Raw genomic sequence first — 20033 nt, 5'->3', positions numbered from 1 at the left:
TTTTCACATGGTAACCAAATAAAAACTTCCATTTGATCCTTCATCATCAATTCCTTTATTCACCTTTTTATTTTCCACTGATGTTTTAGAAAAATAAATCATTTCTGCCAAAAAAACAGAAAAGACATAAAATACATTTGACTAATATGATCTCTACCTAATAATTTCCACATATTTGAAGGGCTCTAGACAATGATGAAAATGAATTGACCTACTTTGTCATTTCTAGTAGTGCATGACAACAATAGGGCTCCTGACATTGTGCTTTCCATCAGACCAATTCAACTCTCCAAACACATAGTCTTGAGTACCCTGAACCTTAGGCTTCAGAACAACCTTGAATTTCTTCTCTTCACCAATGGTCTTGAATTGCAAGCTACCAGGCTTAACCGACACAGAAACTCCTGCTGGTTCCTTAATATGTACTACGTATGTGCCTGGAGAACCAACATTCTTAACTCTTCTAGTTACAGTCACTGGTTTGTCATGGAGATCAGGAACTGTAATTGAAGGATAGTTAAAATCTGCAAGACTGTATGCCTTGGGACATGTGTGTGGCTCGTTGGAAAATACTTTGAGCAGTGTTGCGTTGTAGCCACGAGAGCATAAGAAGTTCAAGTAATCATCAGTAGTTAAGTCATAAACAAGTCCAGGGTCCATAGCACGGTTTGGTTGAACATGTCCTGCTCCATAAGCAAATGGTGTCGCTCTGGCTTTGGATGAATCCTGCATTGCCTCCTTCTTGTTATCTCGTTTTCTTGCTGCAACCAAAGCAAAAAAAGGAAAATATAAGATTCCAAAACAAGTTTGACTAGTTATGGTGTCACTAAAAAAAGCTTGTACCTGTAGTCATGATTGCAGATTTAATAGCTGCAGGGCTCCAAGATGGGTGAAGAGTTTTCAGAAGACCGACAATTCCAGATACATGAGGGCATGACATCGAAGTTCCAGATTCTGTATTGAAAGATACACGGCGCTTATCGAACTTCTGATCAGTTGGCCCTTCTGCTCCAGTATAAGCAGCAATTATACTCACTCCTGGTGCTGTGATATCAGGCTGATTTACAAACAAGAACAAATTAGTTGAAATAATCTAAACAAACACTATACACACAAGTTAGAAAACAGTTTCAAAGAATACCTTAAGGATTGACTGCTCAATGGTGTTAGGTCCCCTAGAAGAGAATGAAGCCATAAATGGTGCTGGTTTTGCTCCTACTTCCGTCTTCACACGAGTTAAGTAAGCCACAGGGGTCCTGATGCATGCAAAATTTCACTGAATGAGGAGCCAGATAATTAATCAGGAACTTTTGAAGTTCACAAACAAAAAGTGAAAGATGTAAACATGTACTTGGTAGACTTGATGTAGGCAAAAACAGCTTTCCCATCCGAATAATTGACATGTGAAGTGGGAAGCAAGTGAGGATCAGCAATTATTTCATTCCCACTTAGCTTATCATTAACCAAAATCATTCCAACAGCGCCTGCAAGAACAGCTTGCTGACCCTTGTCAGCTCTTGCATTTTCCCCTCGAATGCAGACCAAAATTTTCCCCTCCACCTTCTTTTTTTCCTGGCTTCCAGCTTTGCAGAGCTGGCTGAACGAAGTTCAACAAGAAACGGTCAAGCATTGTAAATCATGAAGAACATATCATGAAAATAATTGGCTGTACTCACGCATCCGAAGAGGAAGCATTAGCTGCCTTAGCATCTACTGCACTTATCAATGGGTAGAACATCTTCGATGGCAAAGCTCCAGAGGAAAGACTTGCCCCCTAGTAAAGACAATGCAAAAGAAAACTAGGTTTATTTTGGGAAATATAACTGTTGATTAGCACATCAACGACCATATCATATCACCAATTAATGTGATCCCTCCTTCTAGCATTACTCATAACAACGAAGAACAAATGGCGGCTGAGAGGTTAAATTGGAATACCTTGAGATGCTTCTTGTTGCCAAGAGCAACATAACTGGAGAACTCACGATCAATTGTGCTAGCTCCAACTGTGAGCAACCACGGTGACACATTCGACACTGTCCCGGGGGTAGGGCCTGAATTGCCAGCTGAGCTGACCACAGAAATCCCCTTCTTGACAGCATGGAAGGACCCTATTGCAATCCCATCACTAAAGAACTCTGCAGCTTCACCACCCAGAGACACCGACAGCACATCAACACCGTCACTGATTGCAGCATCAAAGGCTGCCATGATGTCTGCATCAAAGCACTCATTGCCATTGATTGGCGGCCAACATACCTTGTACGCAGCCACACGAGCTTTCGGTGATCCACCCTTTGCAGTGCCATTGCCATTGCCGAAGACACTTGCTCTCGGGACGAAATTACCAGCAGCTGTTGACAGGGTGTGAGAGCCATGGCCACCAAAGTCGCGTGCGTTGGGCTGGATGGTCTTAGCTGCAGAGGAGTTTACTGTGGAGGCATATGCAAGATAGCCTTTGCTAAAGTACCTTGCTCCGATCAGCTTCCTGCACAAGTGATTATCAGCTAATTAAACTTGTATTAAGCTGACAAGCAAAGATTTCTTCAACCGAAAAACACAGCCATGTGAATTGAATTAAACAAACTAGCAATGCAGCAATCACAATTTGCGTGCTAAGAAAAATATACATGAAAGTGAGGCAGCATGTAATGAATATAATATTAATAGTAAATAATAACTGTTTGTAGATTAGATTAGTACAACACAGACATTGCTAGCATAGTGGTCTTACGTCTGCATGTGATGAAAATGTGCAACATAAACAATGATTCAAGTTGACTTTCTGAGATTTAAATTGGAGGCATTTCAGTCAACTCCAAGCATCATCAGGACCAAACAAAAAAGCCCTCTTTCAATGTGGATAAAATACAGGGAACCATTTTTCTTGTTATCCAAACTTTTTACTTTGATGACTCTTAAAACACATTCTTTCCGTCACATAATTCAAAAAAATAAAAATAAAATATAGCTGAACTGATAGGTGATAAATTGCAAAAGTATGACATACCAGAAAAAATAGGTGGGAGACACAGCTTTTGCGAACTTTATAATAGGGACCCCCTTTCTTTTCAAACTTTATAATAAAGTTAGGGTGTTAGATCATAGATGTTGCCCAATAGGGTGTTAGATCAAAAGTCAATTACCCATGGGATACAGTGACCTCCCATAAACCATAAACTCACATGGTGTTGAAAACCAATTCCGAAATAGTTGGGTAAGCGTGAAATAAGAGAAACGCTAAAGGCGAGCTTACACGCAAGTGGGTGACTTTTGTCCGTAAATGTAATTTTAGAGCCTATAACTCGTCTACTAAAGTTAGATATACCTATTGGGTATCCTCACCTAGCATCTCAAGTTATGTTTGTAACCATAAATAAATCTTGATCACTCAAATGAGGGACAATTAAACTCTTCAAACATGTAATGTGTTTTGAAAATTGAAGTGCTTAAGAAAGACAGCAAGAAGTGGAGAAAAGAATGAACCTATTGCAATGAGAACCATTTTTGGTGTCAAGCTGACAGATTCCACGCCACTTGGATGGGATTGGTCCAATCCCTTCATCGCTGAAGCTCTTTGATTCCGGCCAAACACCTACCACACGCCCAATAAAGAAAACATGCCAAACAAAAGAAAACGTCAAAACACACATGATTGACACAAGAACGGTATGGCACAAATAATATGCTACAAATAATGGAAGCAAAAGCAAAATGATACCAGAAAGGGAAATATTATATATGGTATTTTAATAGAAAAAAAGAAGAAGAAAATACCCGCAATTTGAAACACAGATATATTACAAAGTTGTTACAGTCAGTTATCTAGACTGATCTGCATTTCTTACAGCGGTTAATTTCTAAGAATTAAGAGTTTCTTGCAGTAAAGTAAAACAAGGCTTGACATCAACTTGCAAAACTCTTTGAAATATGAAAGTGGGTTGGTCAAAATCATTATGCAAAATGCGATATTGGGTTGGTTTTAGGGTTTGTTTCATATAAACCATGATATATCACTACAGAAAGTTTCTGTCTGATATGAAAAAAGCTGACCTAATAGGGTCAGGTCAAAGTATCATAATTATATAAAACTCAGCAGCACTATATCATTGTCAACTTCTGGATTTAATTCGAAGAAATCATATTTTCTAAAAACGTGGACACGAAATCAAGTTTCAAAAATTCACCCAAGATTTAATGGGCAAGACATGTATAAAGAAAAGCAAACAATGTGACCGATCTTACACTCCAAAGAGTTCAATGTTGCATAAATTCTGAACCAACCAACAAATTAAATCAAATTAAATTACCAGTATCAAGGTTTCCGATAATGGTATTTGCACCAAACTGTGCCTTCTTCCAAATCGAACTGGGACGAACTTCTCCGTTTTCTTCCAATCCAAGAAAATCCCATGAACGAGTTGTATGCAGTTTTCTTCCTCTGTTTGGGAAAACAGAAAGAACATTTGGGTCCTCTGCAGTTGCATATGCATAGCAATTGTGAGAAACAGAGGAAAACAGAGAAAAACAGAGGAAACTGTAAATAAAAAAGAAGTTGTAAAATTGATTTTCAAAAACATGGTAATTGATACATTTCTATAGAAGGTATAAGATTTGAATTCTTACTTGCAATCTGAGCAGCCTCTTCCTCATCCAAAATTGCAGCAAAGCCATTGATATTTCTGTTGTAGGAGTAAAATATTGCTTCTTGGGCCCTTTCATTGCTATTGAAGAAAGTGCAGCAAATAATAAATTCAACCACATTAGAAATTAAAAAACCAAAAAAGAAGAAAAAAATCAAAGCCTGGTCAGAACTTATATCTAATGCCATACCTTCCCAATACTGATCCCAATAAATTGTAATGAGAGTTTGTTACGCTATTGAGATCGACCGACGAAGGGTCCAGGACATGAGGCTGTGCTCCTAAGTACACTATGTAAGACTGAAACAAAGAATAATTCCAAGGCCATCAGTAGAATTCATTAGAATGAAAAAAGAAAACTGAGAAAACTGAATTGCATGAATGAAGTGAAGAAAAGCAATGCAGGTATACATTTTTGGCAGCATGGACTGGTATCTGAAACAGGGAGAAGAGAAGAACAGATAGAAGAAAAGGAGGGAGAATTGAACTCCCCATTGCTTTGCTTTGAATGTTTTCTGAAGAAATTCGTAAAGAGGGCTCTGCTTCCCCCTGTTTTTAAAACTCTTTTTTTGCCTTTTTTGGAAGCAAAATTTGCTTCCCTCTTAGGATTAATAACGGAAAGTTGTGGGATTTGAAAGTTACCTTCTAAGGGAATTGGCAACTTTTTTTTTTTTTTTTTTGGAAATTATATAATTTTTAAAAATCATGGAAACAGTTTTTTATTTGGATATATGATTGGGAGATTTCTGAAAATTGGTGGGAAAACAGTGGCCTTAAAAAAGGGCAATTTGACTATTTGAGAGAGAAAAATATCCTTATGTTTTTGCAAAAATTATGTCGTCCATCAGTCAAATATCATGGTGGCTTGTATATTAATTTGGGGAATCTGATTGAATTTGGCAATCAATTTAGTACAGGGAATCAGTCATTAGCATCAATTAGTCTTCTTTAGTGGGAAATTGATTCAAATTTAGTTCCTTTTTTTCTGAAGCAAATCACTGTTGATTTGCTTTGACTAGCAAATTATAAAATTTGCTTGTAAAAAGATTTGCAAAATGCAAATGTATCACGTCTCTTTCGTATAAAAAATATATAAAAAAAGGTGAAATAAAAATAGAAATCTCAACTTCAATCTTTCTGTTTTGTAGATGGGCCAAACTTGCCTTTAGAGCCAAGGCAAGCCTTCAACTAGGTTGTCCAAATAGAGATACAAATGTGCTCAGCATTCTCATCTATGGATAAATAGTCCATGCAGTTTTAGACAAAGGGAGAAACAAAAGCCCATGTTTCTTGTGGAACCCAAAGAGAGAAACAAAAATAAAAGAAAGGTTCAAATAATATTCTCTCCATATGCTTTCTAACCACTCCTCTTCTCTCTCTCTCTCTCTCTCTCTCTCTCTCTCTCTGTGTAAATGCATATTTTCTAACAGATGCTTCCCCAGAAGTTCTTATCACTTATGATTTGGTAGCGTTATTTCAAGCTTTCCTTGGAAGTGTACACTTCATCAGGACTTGTCTCTCAACATTACAGTTGAAGAAGAAAAGCTCACAATTACATCAGTGTTAGAAAGAAGAAGGAACCCCCCCTTAGTTTCTCTCCAAGGTGAGCTACTTGCTTGCTATAAGAAGTTATAGATTAATTGCTCTTGCTCTGAAACTTGCCGTTGTCGCTGTTTTTCTCATGCCGAGTTTAAGATTCTCGAGTAACAAAGAGAATTCCTATACTATTTTGTCTTCATAACTTGTTGGTTGTGCTTTAGTTGCTATATGTTTTGAATTTTCGTTAAATCCATACCCTGGCCCTAACCCTAAAATGATTACGAAACATGTTCTTGAAGATAATTCAGATGCTTTTGTTTCTCAGGCGTGTGCCATGCATGTCAAGAATTTGGCCTGTTCTTCAGACTTCAAGATGTAACTATTCCATTGATAAAATAAAAAGATCATTCAAATCCGAAACCAAAATATAAAATCATTCAAATTTCACTTTTGAATTCAAGAATATGTGTTTCTGTAACACGAATGGCAGCTTCTATGTCATGACATGAGAACCAATATATATATGTACAGGACGACATAGATAAATTCGATCTGGACTAAAGAATCACCATGACAATAAATCCTGGACACTAATTTTACTAGCAATCCACATATTCATGGACATAACAAGATAGGACAGACATAACAGCGGTTATGATTTCATTATTCTGTTTTTGTAGGCTTCAGAAACCTTTCCAGGCATTAAGAACTTCATGGAAGATTTCTGCTATCAAGTCCCTGTCTGCACTTAGCAAAAAGGCATTGAAATCGTCTTGGATGTCATATATCTTACCAAACTTGACAAGATACCGCATGCAGCTGGTTTTCAGTCGCGGCAATTGATATAGAGATGCATTTTGGAGCCTCTCAAGTACATTCTTTGCATCAATATCTTCCAAAAGACTCTCATGGCATGCATCTTTCAGGTCAGAGATGTCATACTTATCAGCAGCATGGAGAAGGGCAAGCCTGTTAGTCAGGAATTCTTCATGTCCGATGTTCCCATAAATGTAATTAAGAAAAGCCTGACAAGCATCAATTGACATATCAGAGATGTTTATGGTGGACAGTTCCTTCTCTTTGAGGTCATGTGAAAACATGCTACGGAAAACAGGTGATCTTGCAGCAAGAATTGCCCGATGAGCTCCAATACTTCCATCAGACACGTTAATCATGATGTCGGTGTGGATGCCTTCTGTTAACATTCGACCAAGGGATGCAAGAGCTGTTGCATTGGATCGCTTTTGCGTCAACCCTTCAGCCCAGATGGAGCAAGGTTCTCCACTCTATAAATGTAATGGCAAATTATCATTGTTAAATTAGGAATGGTGAAATCAGCACTCTTGTTTATTATTACTTATGCTCAACCTAACCTCCACAGAACAATGTGATTATGTTGGCTCTTCAATATCATAATATATATTTAAATTAATATTAGCAGTTTTTACAACAGCAAGTAAAGTAAGATGCTTACGTCTCCGGACGCAGTCTTCAAATCAAGGAATTCAACGTCTATGATGAATTTTCCAGTTAAGGGAACCTCAATTGCCCAAACAAAATCCTCATTGCTCTTGAGCTTTTTGTTTGTAATTTCTACATGAATACGAAACAAAAATAAAGCAGTGAATGAGCTCTGCTAAAGAAAAGAAAAGCAGCATCATTAAGAAAACATATCAAAGAATTCGACTTAATCAAATACTTTAAATCATGAATTTCTTTCCCTAAAAGCATAATCAAAATTAAGGGTCCCAATTAGAAAAGCATGACATAATTTGAGGGTTACCTGGATGAGTTAAGGTCTTGCGATCACCAACAGAACAGACCACTCGAATAATAAAAGAAGCAATCGGTGGATTATCTCTAGTTAAATTCGATATCTCTGGATACAATTTTACATACAACACCCTGTTCTTCTCTAGAGATAAGTGCCTTCATTTCAAACCCCAAACAAAAAGTAAAACAAGAAAAGGTTAAAATTCACTCCAACCCATAAAAAAATATAACGCAAACACAGAGCAAATTTTCCCAGCTACCAATCAGACTTGTAACATATGCAATGGGTTAAATTTATTTCTATAGTTAATATAAACGATTGAAATGTTAATGGGTAATCTTAGATTAACATTGATCATGCATGGATTTCAATCTTGATGATCATTAATTTCACAAAGCAAGAATTTTGGTAAAAAGATAAAAATTTGAGTTGGGTTTTGACTGACCAATTCCACTTGCCAATCTTGAAGGGATCGGATTTGCGGTAGGTGCAGGAAGCCAAGTTGTCGATTCTCCATTGGGCGAGACGCGACGTTGTTTCGACTCTGTAAGCTGAATCGCTCATCCTATCAGCAGAGAAAGCCAAGGCAGTCGTGATTTCATGGATGCAGTCGAAAATACCCTCCAACAGAGACTCTCCCGGCTTTCCCAGGTTGACAAATCCCACAATGCTCGCTTCTCATTAGCATATGCAACACCTAAACGACACCGTTCTGGTCTGTTCTCTCTGTGTTTCACTCTGGTTCTCTCTGTTTTCCCTCTGTGGACTGCTTCTACTAAAGCAGTCTCAAAATTTTCAAGAAAAGATAAAGTTTTTCGATATGGGTTTTAATTTTTGTATTTAAAACTCATTTGGGTTGCGATTGTTTCAATGGTTTCGGGCACGCAAGCGCCCCTTTGCTTTTGTTGTTTCTTTACGCCATTAATAGTGAGGGTTGTTTTGGCAGAAAGAGAGAGAGAGGGGGAGTGGGGGATGGGGCCTTAGAGAGGTATTTGGGTATGGGAGTACAAACTACTTCAGGAGAGAGGATGAGGGGAGAGTTTGAGATGGATTTTGGTTTGCTTCACATAAATTGGTCATGGCATGGGGAGTATGCTTGGAATGGGAAAGCCTTGTCCTTGGTTTATGGTGACTTTGAAGCAAAGTATCTATTCTTTTTAGTAATATCTCAGCTTATTTATATTGATGTGTAATCATCAAATTGTTTGATTAAAGAGTAGATTTCATGGAAATGAACCCTTTTTTACTTTTATTTATTTATTTTGGACTCTATACAATTATTAAGAGAATATGTTTTTGTCAACTAAGAAATAATGAAATTTCAAAATGAATAGAGATAAATTATTGTGAAAAAAATGTATAAAGTGCATGTAACACAGAATTTAACCAATTCAACATCACCTTCTACGTATTCATCACGTATCCACAGATTACTAGTTAGTACGTAGTAAAGAAATGAAATCTCATTTATTATGACTACTTCTTAAGTTCTTCAATAGCAGAAAGAAAAAAAAAATTGTGATATTAGATTGCATGACCTAATATCTTGTAAACTTTGGCTCCTTAAGTGGAGGTGGTAGTCAAAAAGCACTTCCTAACCAATATACGCTGATTAGTAGAAGTCATCCATGTGTCTTGGATGATGAATAGTAATGTTTTGGTAGTTTTATTATGGAAGATTTTGAAGATGCATTTTTAGGATGTTTAGGTCACTTCAGGTATTTTAGCTTTGTGGTGACTTTGAAGTTTTTAGTTTTTAGTTTGGTCGATAGCTTTGTGGTGACTTTGAAGTTAAACCCATGAGTCACAATGAGATGTATATTTGTACTCTCGTATCAAAAAGAGAAAAAGAAAAAAGGAAAATGACATGCAAACTAATACCTTACAAGTCATAGCAAATCCAAAGCATTAATGTGTAAGCTTTAAATGGATGCTATCACACACCATCATTCATTAAGCTATTTGTTTTATATCTACCTTTTGGACCATATGCATGCAATCATATCTACTTAATTAAGTTCTTTAAACATGATTTGCTTAATATATAAATTAAAGTAAAGAATATATAATTTCTTGTGGGAAGAGAGAGAGAGAGAGAGAGAGAGAGAGAGAGAGCAAAGTGTGGTGGGGGCATGGATTGAGAAGGGGGTGGAATCTTGGGTTCGTTTGTTTCCTTCTCTGAGATATTGGCAATGGAAAATTCTTTGATTGAAGGAGGGCATGCGACATAAGTCGACAAGAAAGGTATCTCTGCGTGGGACATAACAACCAGAATCCTTATAAGCATCCCAATATTGCAAGTAACCTATAATTAGTAATGACTCATTAGTTGATTCATCTATTTTTCTTATTTTAAATTTTCCTCTAAAGTAATGGGGCATGGGCAGATGATCATGAATCGTAGGCAATAGACAGTGGCCTGGATTTTATTTATTTATTTTTAGTTTCTTGGTCCAATTGTCGTACGACACTCATTTGGGAAGATAGGGCCTCTCATAAGACATAATTGCCTTTATAAACATGATGATTCACTCTTTAAATAGGAAAAATGAATGATTGGATTACTTTCATTTATTTAGGGTGAGAATTGCGATTATATAAAATTATTTGTTGAGAATAAAAATAGGCCAAAAGTCCTAAATGGTATATGTGATTTTTCATATGGTGGTTTTAATGTATTCAATTTTACTCATTGATTTATAGTGAATGTTATTGCGATATAATCGATTATAGTGTGTCCAACTGACCACTTTTGAATGGGTCGAAGAAGTTTTAATTCTTACTTTCACATTGCAATTTAAAAAAAAAAGATCAAAAATATATTGCAGAATCTCAATATCACTTATGAATGGGTCGAAGAATTACTTTAAAATAGTGTAGAATATAACTTATATTGTGTTATCTATGGCCAAGCCAAGCCTATGTAACAAACAACCTCTAAAGATTTACGATATATGGACAATGATGGTAAGCATAGGTACGTCAATCTTCTAGAATGAGGTATATGTACTAAGCCCTATAACCTATACGTACTAATATAGGAAAGATGGATTAATTGTATTATTTTTATCCAATTAGATTGTGAACAATCAATTACTAGATTTTGCTTAGAATTAATAAAGCACTACGGATAATGGTTAGGTAAACCCATATATGATTTTAAATATAATGGTAGGTAAAACTATGATTTCGCATCCATGCGACCGTAGAATTCTATGAAAGTTGGATAGTTTATGTTACTAATGACCTTTTTGTCTTGACCTCATAATTAAGTCAAGCCATCACTGAAATGCCCTAATTAAGAGGTCAGAAATAATATCACAATCTTGGTTCTTTGTCTTCTGACCGTTGATCATATGCAGATGATCAAACAAGAGGCAACAAGTGAGAGAGACGTTTCCTTACAAGATAACACTGAGAAAGACAATTGGGTCACGGCGACCTATCTATCAACTTGCATTTCAAAGCTTGAATGGTAGTTTTTGTACTAATTTTGTAATATATTTATTGGAAATGATTCAATTTTGAAACTTAGGTAGAAGCAAAAAATAAGAATAAAAAAAGTGTAGTGGAATGGAAGAAGACCAGCTCTGTCGGCAAACACTGACGAGACAAATGGCTGCTGCACACATGGTTATGCGATTGATTGGCACACTAGGATAAGTCACCAAACCAGTGCATATGGACCAACCAATACACAACCTCCCTTCTCCTCCAATTTTTTTAAGTTACTCGAGAAAATTTATCCAAAATTTCCGTATAGAACTCTGAACAGTTTTCTTTATCAGTGTGAATTACCATTTGGATTTGTAACTTGTTTCAACGTTATAAAAAAAAAAAATATCAATAGACAAAGTGCTAGTTATTGGTGCTCATAATTTTTTAGATGATTTTGCAATTGACAATTTGTGTCGAATTAATCGTACTCGACTCCAAAATAACAAAACCCGAACACGCCAATTTGAAACTGTTATAACTGCATGTGCCAAACTTAGAAGTCGCGTATTGGCCATACACTAGAGCCCATCATCTCATTTATATCATCACTTGGAAGGTGGTACCAAAGGTGGTGTACGAGTTGTGAGCACCATCCACACACACACAAGTACAGTCATTATAATACGATGAACTCGACTTGTTTTTCCTTAAGAGCCAATTTGTTAGTTTTCCATGGCATCTGATTCTCTACTCAAATTGGTACACATTACACAGTTGGCCTGGCTACCTGAATTAATTTGGGTTGTTCTTTCAAGTTTCTGTTCTTCTTCATGTTCTAAATGGGCTGACCCCCCTTCTATACTTGGCTTCAATTGGGCTTTTGAAGGGCATAGAGTTATGTGGACACAATTTGAGTCCTTGACCCTTATCCTTTCAATTCCAAATAATATAATGTAGCTAAACCCTATGTGATCAATTTGAAGTATTGGGGTGGCTCCAATATTAGTGCACCAATATTTGCTTACATGGGTGCAGAACAACCATTAGGTGATGATTTAACTTGGCTTGGCTTTCTCACAGATAATGCCCTTCAGTTTAAAGCTCTCCTGGTACATATAGAGGTACGAATATGAATTTTGGTTCTTAACACAAATTTCTGGTCTTGCAGCACCGATGCTATGGGGAATCAGTCCCGTTCGGATCAATGGAGGAAGCATTTGAAAATGCAAGCACTCTTGGATACTTCAACTCAGCCCAAGCTATAGCAGATTATGCAGAGATACTCATACATGTAAAGAAGGAACTACATGCTCAACATAGTCTGGTGATTGTTATTGGTGGATCATATGGTGGAAGAAGTCAGTGACTTTCATAGCCTTCTTCATAACTGTCACATTCGATCCTATACGGTATATTTAAGGGCATTTTTAAAAATTAATGTTGTAATGTTTTGAACTTAAGTGATTAAATTATGAACAATATCAGTACGATCTTAGATTTAGTAATGAACCTGTGGGTATCTTACACAACAGTTTTGTGGGCCGGTTTTATTTAGTTAAATAAATAGAATGAGATACAAAAGAATCTTTAAAATATTTTTATTTATTCTTCATTCTATGCATATATGTTCTCCACTTTTCTTCGCATCCATTATTCCTGGTCTCACTTTTCTCTAATGTTTTTCTCTTTTCTCTTTTTGTAATTGAAAACAAAAACAATGAAGAAAAAAAAAGAAAAAAGAAAGAAAGTTATTAAGCTATTTGGTGCATGCTTTTTTATCTTTTATTTTTTTAAATTTGTTTATCTATTTGGTGCAGTTCTTGCTGCATGGTTGCGCCTAAAATATCCGCACGTCACTCTTGGAGCTCTGGCCTCATCAGCTCCAGTTTTTTACTTCGATAACATTGTTGTCCCAGAAAATGGATACTACTCCATCGTTTCAAGAAGTTTTCCAGAAATATTTATTATACATATTTATTGATCTTTTCCATCTTTTTGTCGCCCTATGCTTTTAAATAAAAGGCTTATTTATTATAGTATTTCTTGAAATTTTGGTCAAATCTTACTTTATCCCTTGAAAGTTAAAATGACCCACTTAATCTCTTTGATCAAAGTTTGGTGTTCCAGTTTGCCTCATACCGTTATCTCCATTAATAACTCCGTCAATTTTAGTCTTTTTTATCATAAATGATGATGTGTGAGATGTAGGCCCCACTTTTTTTTATTTAAGTAGACTAAAATATTAATAATTAATTAAAATTAAATAATTAAATAATGCAATTACTTGTTAATATATAAAAAAAATCAAAAATGGAAAAAAATTAATATTAAAAAAAATCTCTTCTTCTCCATCTCTCCCTCTGTCGTCCCCTCCCCTTCCCCTAACTTCACACCATTAGACCACAACCACCACCCAACCCAAAGCCACCCTCACCACCACCACTCCAACCTTACCCAATATCACCCGCCCAGCAACCAACCCTTACCACCCTCCCACCACACAACTTCTCAAGACACCCCCACCTCTCTCTCTGTTCCTCTCTCTTCTCCCAAGCCCAGCCCCGACATCCACATAGTCACTCACCCCACCCCGCCCCAACATCCACATGAGTCTGAAAAAGTAAAAATAAAAACATTTGGAGCTAGCATGTATTAATTTTTTACCTTAGAGTAAGTATTAATTGTAATTAAAATGATTCTGTAGGGACTCATCGCTTGGATTTGCTACGTTGAAACAGTAGTGATCCGGACTGGTTGGTCAACCAGCGCAAAATTGAGGTGAGAATTATTAAAGAATGGATTGACTGTGGGAACATATATTTTCGTCTCCAATCAGGGCACGCCACGTGGAAAAGAAGATTATCTCTTAAATTAATTAATTAAACCAATTTATTTGGCTAATTAATTAATTGAGATAAATATCTTAATTAATATAATATTATCTTTATTTAAAGAGATAATATCATTAATTTAGATATTATTTTAATAAAGAAAAGATAATATTATTTAATTCATATATTATCTTCTTAAGAGATAATCTCTTTAATTCGGATAGTATCAAGTCCGACTCGATCCCTACGAAACCCTAGCCCCGAGGCTCCTATAAATAGACGACTTCATTCATCATTCAAGATACTTCAAAAAAACCTACTCCTAATACCCGAGAAAAATACCCTAAGCTCTCTCTCCCTCTCCACTCTCCATATTTTCTCCACACGGCTCCGGCCGCTCGGTTCACACCATACATACAACTTCGTACCCTTTATTTAGCTATTGTTTTCCTACAAACACTCGAACTAGCCTTTGGCCAACACCCCATGGTGTGGTATATTTACTCCAGTCTTTTTTACATGAATCGAGGAAAAGAAGGAAGATCAAAGGTTGAAGGATCTAGAAGCGAATATTCTCCCGTGAAATTATTTGCACAAACATTGACAAGTACTCCGTGGATCTTCAGGCATTAAAACATGAAAAACCACTCCAAAACTAAAGTGCCAAAGGAACTAAGATTTAATTGGGAATTTGTTGGCTTCAAAATTCAAAAATTGAGCGAGGAAATTGATGAGTTGCAGACTATTTTGTCATGATTTAGGGTTTAATAAAGTTGGTTAGAGCGAATGTACTCCATACTATGCACCTGAGTTCGAATTCCCCTTTTTGTAATTTAGATTATATTAAAGTGATTATCGTTTGTATATATATATATATATATATATATAATTGATTGGGAATTTGTTGGCTTCAAATATTGAGCAAGGAAATTCATGGGCCACGGACTATTTTGTCCTTTAATGATAGCTTTTATCAGAAAGGTGCAAGTGATAGAGTGTGCGCAAGCCAAATTGTAAAGTAATTAAAGATGGTGCATTATTTATTTCTTATGTAAGGTTGGAGGCTTGGAGCATTAATTTGAAGCAATTTGGGTTTTCTTTTTCCTTTCAAGTTTTTGTTCTTCTTGTTCTAAATGAGCTTGGGTTATTCTTGGGTCAAATGGGGTTGTTGACAAGTGGGCTTTTTTTAATTAATTAATTTATAAATTTTATAGATTGATAGAGAAGTGAGTTTAACAACGTCGTCACCAAATTATCTGATTAGTTCAGTCCAAAAATTCATATGTAATTGACAAGTGGGTTTTTAAATTTTTATTTTTTTAAAAAAAGTCATTGGGCATAGAAAATATATATTAATATTACAAGCCAACAACTAATTGAAGCTTAAATATGTAATCAGGGGTTTGTCGACAACCTTCACCTTTTCAGTTAATATATATATTACGGCTAACTAGTTTTTTAAACCATGTAATTAATTTGCTGATTGGCAACTGAAACAATCGTCTGGCACCTTTTAATTACTTGATCAACGAAAATTACATGATAGGGAGGATAACAGCTGATCCGTTGTGGAAAAGTGGGTTTAAAGACGATCAGAACTTTATAGATGGCTAAAAGCACTTTGTTAAAAAGTGCTGTTTTTACCAGAGGTAATATCCATCGTAGTGCACAGGATAGTGAATATAACTTGGTGTCCATTCAATTGGAACAACTGGCTTTGCATCATCTGGTTTCTTCACTTCTTCAACACTCACTATGGTGGCATAACCAAGCTTCTTCTTCAATGATTTGGCCAAGTCAACCGCATCGACTCCGTCTCCAATCACCTCCACATGCTCTTTCTCCACTTCTATCGATACTTTGCTCACACCTGCTTAATCAATCATGAATTAACTATTTGTGTACCCACCAAAGTGTTTGATTATTATTTGAGTGATTGATCGATGCATACCTTTGGCCACCGCAGCAATCTTCAAGGCCTTGGTTCTGCATTTCTCAGACTTCAGCTGCACCTTCATGACTATCTTTTGCTGCATGGACAAGGATCGCGGTTAAAGCTTACTGTTCAGTTGCCTCAAGAAAATCTAAAATAGTAGTTTAGACTATCGCTTGGATATAGGAACAAATTAATGAAAAGGGCTTACCTTCATGTCGGAAATTGAACTATATGAAAAATATATAAGTAGCCTTTTTGGGAGCAGAAAACTCTTATGAATCTATATGAATGAATGTGTCTTTTTTGTACTTGAAGACTTCGATGTCCCTTGCAATGCAATACCAAGTCTATGCTGTATTTATAGGAGCTTATGGTCTTCATAGAATATTTTAACGTCAAGTAGACTCCAATATTCAATACACGTTCAGGTCAGCTGCTTGGAAACCAAGATTTTCACATACCGCGTCAAGAAACACTGTACGAGATAGATTCAAATTTGATTCAAGGAGACTTTGACTTTTCCTAAAGACAAGAGGAAAAATGTTGAAGTACAATGATTGATACTTACAAATACACAAAAATTGGTTTGGTGCCAGAGCTCCCATCTGGGCCCTTTTCCATTAAAGTATGATTATTACTTTTAAGTGATTGGGCAAATCTTGCATGAGCCTTTATTGTCTAACCAAATAATAAATTGGAGTTTTATGTGTGAAAGCTTCATACATAGATAACTAAATAAGTGGAGACTTTCTTCACATATAATAAATTTTATTAGTATGCCAAAATAATCAAAAGAACAAACATTAGTTAATTCCAAGTTCTAATATCCGAGTTTTGGTGAAGGACAGAGATGTTCTTCAAGTGGAGGGTTAAGATTGGATTAAATATTGTTAAGTCTTAATATATATATATATATATATATATATTGATTTGTTCAAAGTTTAAGGGAGGGAAGACTATTCCGTTTCAGGGTCAGAGCATACTAAAGTCTCTTTGAGGACTTATAAATGGGTTTTAGCTCCTTTTTTTTATTTTTACAAATTATATATTAAGATGGATTATCGATAATGAAACTCAAACTTAAAACTGAATAGCGAAGATAATGATCTTTACCAACTCAACTAACTCTCGTTGGCTAAGTCTTATGGTATTGGATGATGTATGTATAGTGAAGTCATAGGAACCATCTATGTGAGTCAATCCAGGTAAAGACAATCGAGTCAAGTCGGGTATTAATTGGTACGGTTCTAACAACCGTGAGGTTATATATGTGAATTGGTTCTTAATTAATGGCAAGCCCGAGAAAAAATGTGTTCAGTACTTTTTAATTTTTATTTTTATTTTTTGTGTGTGGTGGGGCCTTACTGTGTCTGTATTAGTGCTTTAGCTTATTGAATAATTTCTTTCAAAATTGTTTTGATGGTCCCCTGTCACCATTTGGTATGGTGCATGACATTTAGTCTCTACTTTATTGGAGAATAATTAGATTAATTAAATCGTAGGGATGACAGTTTGTACCCTAAACCTTCTTTCACTACAAACTTAAAATTAAAAACCTCACAATCCTTATTAACATATTGTACTATATATTAAAATAATTTATAATTTATATACGCCTGAGATAATTTATTATCGTTTTACTCCGACACGCCTATATATGCATGCCTTTTAAAAAACATTGACCAGTAGTAGTGACCCATTTTGATTAATGCATGTCTCTATGTATTATTAAGTCAAGAAACAATGGAATAGTTGTGCAATTTCATATCCTTAGCTAATTACCGAATGGACGCTCATGCTTCTCTTGAGGAGAGTTTGTGTTGATTGCGTTTGAAAACAAAAATTAATTAACACATATGGATGTTGCTTGCACTCTGTCTTTTAAGTTGTTAAACTCAAGAATGAATTTCAATCACAATTACATAATAGAACAATTGATCTGTTGCGGAGATTCATCATGAACTACACGATAGTGAGTAGAACGATGTCGTGGATGATGGACATAGCTTGATGTCCAATATTGTGTTGTTGTTGGAGTTGGTTTCTCTTCCTCCGCATTTGCTTTCACTGGTTCAACACTTACTATGGCGGCGGAGCCAAGCTTCTTCCTCAACGACATGGTCAATCTCGTGGTATCGACTCCATCTCCAATCACCTCCATCTGCTCTTTCTCAGCTTCTATCGACACTTTGCTCACACCTGCTTACGTATATATAAGGATGGTCCCGTAAGGATGCGAAATAAAGAATTGTTCCACATTTGAAAGTTACGAAATTTTGCATAAGACTTATAAAGAGTTGAATTACTTCCTAATTACTAATTGGTTTTGGTGTGGAACGTTAACTTCCTCTAGATCGCAAGTTAATTTATCAAAGAATTTAAGTTTCCTATGAAAAAAACATATATATATAATTTTGTAAACCTTTAGCGACTGCAGCAATCTTCAAGGCATTGGTTCTGTGTTTCTCACAGTTCATTTGCAACTTCATAACTATCTTTTGCTGCACCATGGTAGGTAGGGCTTTGCTTTATGAGTTGATGTGATTTACTTTAGAGGTGGATGAGAAAGTAGCCCCATGCGATGTTGTCTTTATAGGAGTTTGGTCGTGTTATAATACTATAACCTCCGGTTGACTTGTCCCCACAGAAGACCAAGTTTACACACCTTCAACTAAAACAAACAAACTACTTTTTCCGCACTCATACACAGAGTCAAAGCAACCGTAGATTCCAATTCTTGTAGTAAAACGCGGCTGATCGGTACTTTTGATTGAGAAAGACTTCCATTTCACAGGCAGCGGTCTAGCCGGATGCTTCTTGTGGTCCTTCCAGAAATCTTATATAAAGAATAAACTAAAGTGGACTTCATATTTCATTCATTGCACAATGGAATTAAGCTTCTGCACAAATCCTCATGCACTAATTAAAAATAAGGGTTAATTACATAAAATTTCTCAAGTTCATATATGATTTTAGGGATCCTCATTTGGCCCATGGGCTCATGGGGGCCCGTCTAGCCCATCGAGAAAAAGTCCATCTCAACCAAGTAGTTAGTGGGCTTAGCATAGGTGCTTAAAGCTCAACCCGTTAATCAAAGTCCGGCCCATAGGCCCAAATTTAATTATATTATATATATATAACTTATTATATTGGGTTAATTATATTATATATATACTTAAAAGATATAAGGAAATAGAGACTTCAACACACACAAGGGTTCCCTTTCACTTTCATTCATCTTCAACACTTTATCCACCATGCTATAGACAACTTCGTGATTATGTACTACACCATTTGAGATTTATAATGTTTCTATAGACAACTTTGTCTTTTCCTTCTCTGTTTTTTCTCTCTTTCTTTTCCTTCTTTTCCTTACCACTTTCATTCATCTCTAACACCTTATCCATCATGCTACACACAACCTTGTGATTATAAGCTACACAATTTGATATTTATTATGTTTCTACAAGACGTTTATTTGCCTCAATGGTGCTAGACAACATTTACAATATCACTTCATCAGCTGGTGATACTTCTATTCAAAAATTGAAGATGATTTTTTTTTTAAAATATAAAAAAAACTTAAAAATTCTTTTCCAACCTGGACTTATAACTGAAATGGCAACTTTTAAACGAAAACATCACAAGATGAGTCATCCAATATGCCCAAACGAAGTCCCAAATAAACCGAATTCATCAATATTTGCAAAACGCACCGTATGGTGTCTCTCCTCTAGCTCATTTCCATTGGTTCGCTACTATGGAGGCCATATACTTGTAGGATATATAAAATTATTGAACATTAAACCAAATATGCATCACAAACTGACTTAATATATCAAGTCTGCACAAGTTTGCAGTTTGTTGGTAAG

General features: G+C 35.9%; 4 protein-coding genes across 4 annotated transcripts; all 4 read right to left on the bottom strand.

Moving 5' to 3' along the window:
* Positions 1-80: 80 nt before the first annotated feature.
* Positions 81-5185, bottom strand: LOC117631083 (subtilisin-like protease SBT5.4). The gene is made up of 11 exons (XM_034364031.1): positions 5055-5185; positions 4834-4943; positions 4627-4724; positions 4311-4475; positions 3487-3595; positions 1939-2488; positions 1677-1774; positions 1352-1597; positions 1142-1256; positions 844-1057; positions 81-761 (listed from the first exon to the last, which is right to left on the bottom strand). Exons 1-11 carry the CDS (start codon positions 5136-5138, stop codon positions 226-228), a joined length of 2325 nt encoding a protein of 774 aa, XP_034219922.1. The 5' UTR covers positions 5139-5185; the 3' UTR covers positions 81-225.
* A 1410-nt stretch (positions 5186-6595) lies between these two features.
* Positions 6596-9017, bottom strand: LOC117632857 (BTB/POZ domain-containing protein At1g55760). Its single transcript, XM_034366459.1, has 4 exons — positions 8402-9017; positions 7966-8111; positions 7657-7775; positions 6596-7468 (listed from the first exon to the last, which is right to left on the bottom strand). The coding sequence occupies exons 1-4, from the start codon at positions 8518-8520 to the stop codon at positions 6866-6868; spliced, it is 987 nt and encodes a 328-aa protein (XP_034222350.1). The 5' UTR covers positions 8521-9017; the 3' UTR covers positions 6596-6865.
* Positions 9018-15713: 6696 nt separating this feature from the next.
* Positions 15714-16492, bottom strand: LOC117632033 (heavy metal-associated isoprenylated plant protein 47-like). The gene is made up of 3 exons (XM_034365401.1): positions 16370-16492; positions 16177-16255; positions 15714-16095 (listed from the first exon to the last, which is right to left on the bottom strand). Exons 1-3 carry the CDS (start codon positions 16373-16375, stop codon positions 15866-15868), a joined length of 315 nt encoding a protein of 104 aa, XP_034221292.1. The 5' UTR covers positions 16376-16492; the 3' UTR covers positions 15714-15865.
* A 1562-nt stretch (positions 16493-18054) lies between these two features.
* On the bottom strand, positions 18055-18701 carry LOC117632741 (disease resistance protein Pikm1-TS-like). The gene is made up of 2 exons (XM_034366304.1): positions 18584-18701; positions 18055-18360 (listed from the first exon to the last, which is right to left on the bottom strand). Exons 1-2 carry the CDS (start codon positions 18669-18671, stop codon positions 18080-18082), a joined length of 369 nt encoding a protein of 122 aa, XP_034222195.1. The 5' UTR covers positions 18672-18701; the 3' UTR covers positions 18055-18079.
* Positions 18702-20033: the final 1332 nt, after the last annotated feature.

Source organism: Prunus dulcis, chromosome 6, assembly GCF_902201215.1.
Source record: "Prunus dulcis chromosome 6, ALMONDv2, whole genome shotgun sequence".
Taxonomy (NCBI): Eukaryota; Viridiplantae; Streptophyta; class Magnoliopsida; order Rosales; family Rosaceae; genus Prunus; species Prunus dulcis.
The sequence above is the reverse complement of the archived record's forward strand: the minus strand, read 5'-3'. Positions and strand labels throughout refer to the sequence as shown.

Bases quoted from the DNA above. Each gene is read 5' to 3' on its own strand.
- LOC117632857 (XM_034366459.1), bottom strand. From the start codon at position 8,520: ATGAGCGATTCAGCTTACAGAGTCGAAACAACGTCGCGTCTCGCCCAA. The intron at 8,112-8,401 runs GTCAGTCAAAAC...TTTGAAATGAAG, and splicing joins AAGATTGGCAAGTGGAATTG to GCACTTATCTCTAGAGAAGA. The intron at 7,469-7,656 runs GTAAGCATCTTA...TTACATTTATAG, and splicing joins TGAAGACTGCGTCCGGAGAC to AGTGGAGAACCTTGCTCCAT.
- LOC117632741 (XM_034366304.1), bottom strand. From the start codon at position 18,671: ATGGTGCAGCAAAAGATAGTTATGAAGTTGCAAATGAACTGTGAGAAA. The intron at 18,361-18,583 runs GTTTACAAAATT...ATACGTAAGCAG, and splicing joins GATTGCTGCAGTCGCTAAAG to GTGTGAGCAAAGTGTCGATA.
- LOC117632033 (XM_034365401.1), bottom strand. The intron at 16,096-16,176 runs GTATGCATCGAT...TTGATTAAGCAG, and splicing joins GATTGCTGCGGTGGCCAAAG to GTGTGAGCAAAGTATCGATA.
- LOC117631083 (XM_034364031.1), bottom strand. From the start codon at position 5,138: ATGGGGAGTTCAATTCTCCCTCCTTTTCTTCTATCTGTTCTTCTCTTC. The intron at 4,944-5,054 runs GTATACCTGCAT...TCTTTGTTTCAG, and splicing joins CAGTCCATGCTGCCAAAAAT to TCTTACATAGTGTACTTAGG. The intron at 2,489-3,486 runs GTTCATTCTTTT...TCACTTGTGCAG, and splicing joins AATGGTTCTCATTGCAATAG to GAAGCTGATCGGAGCAAGGT.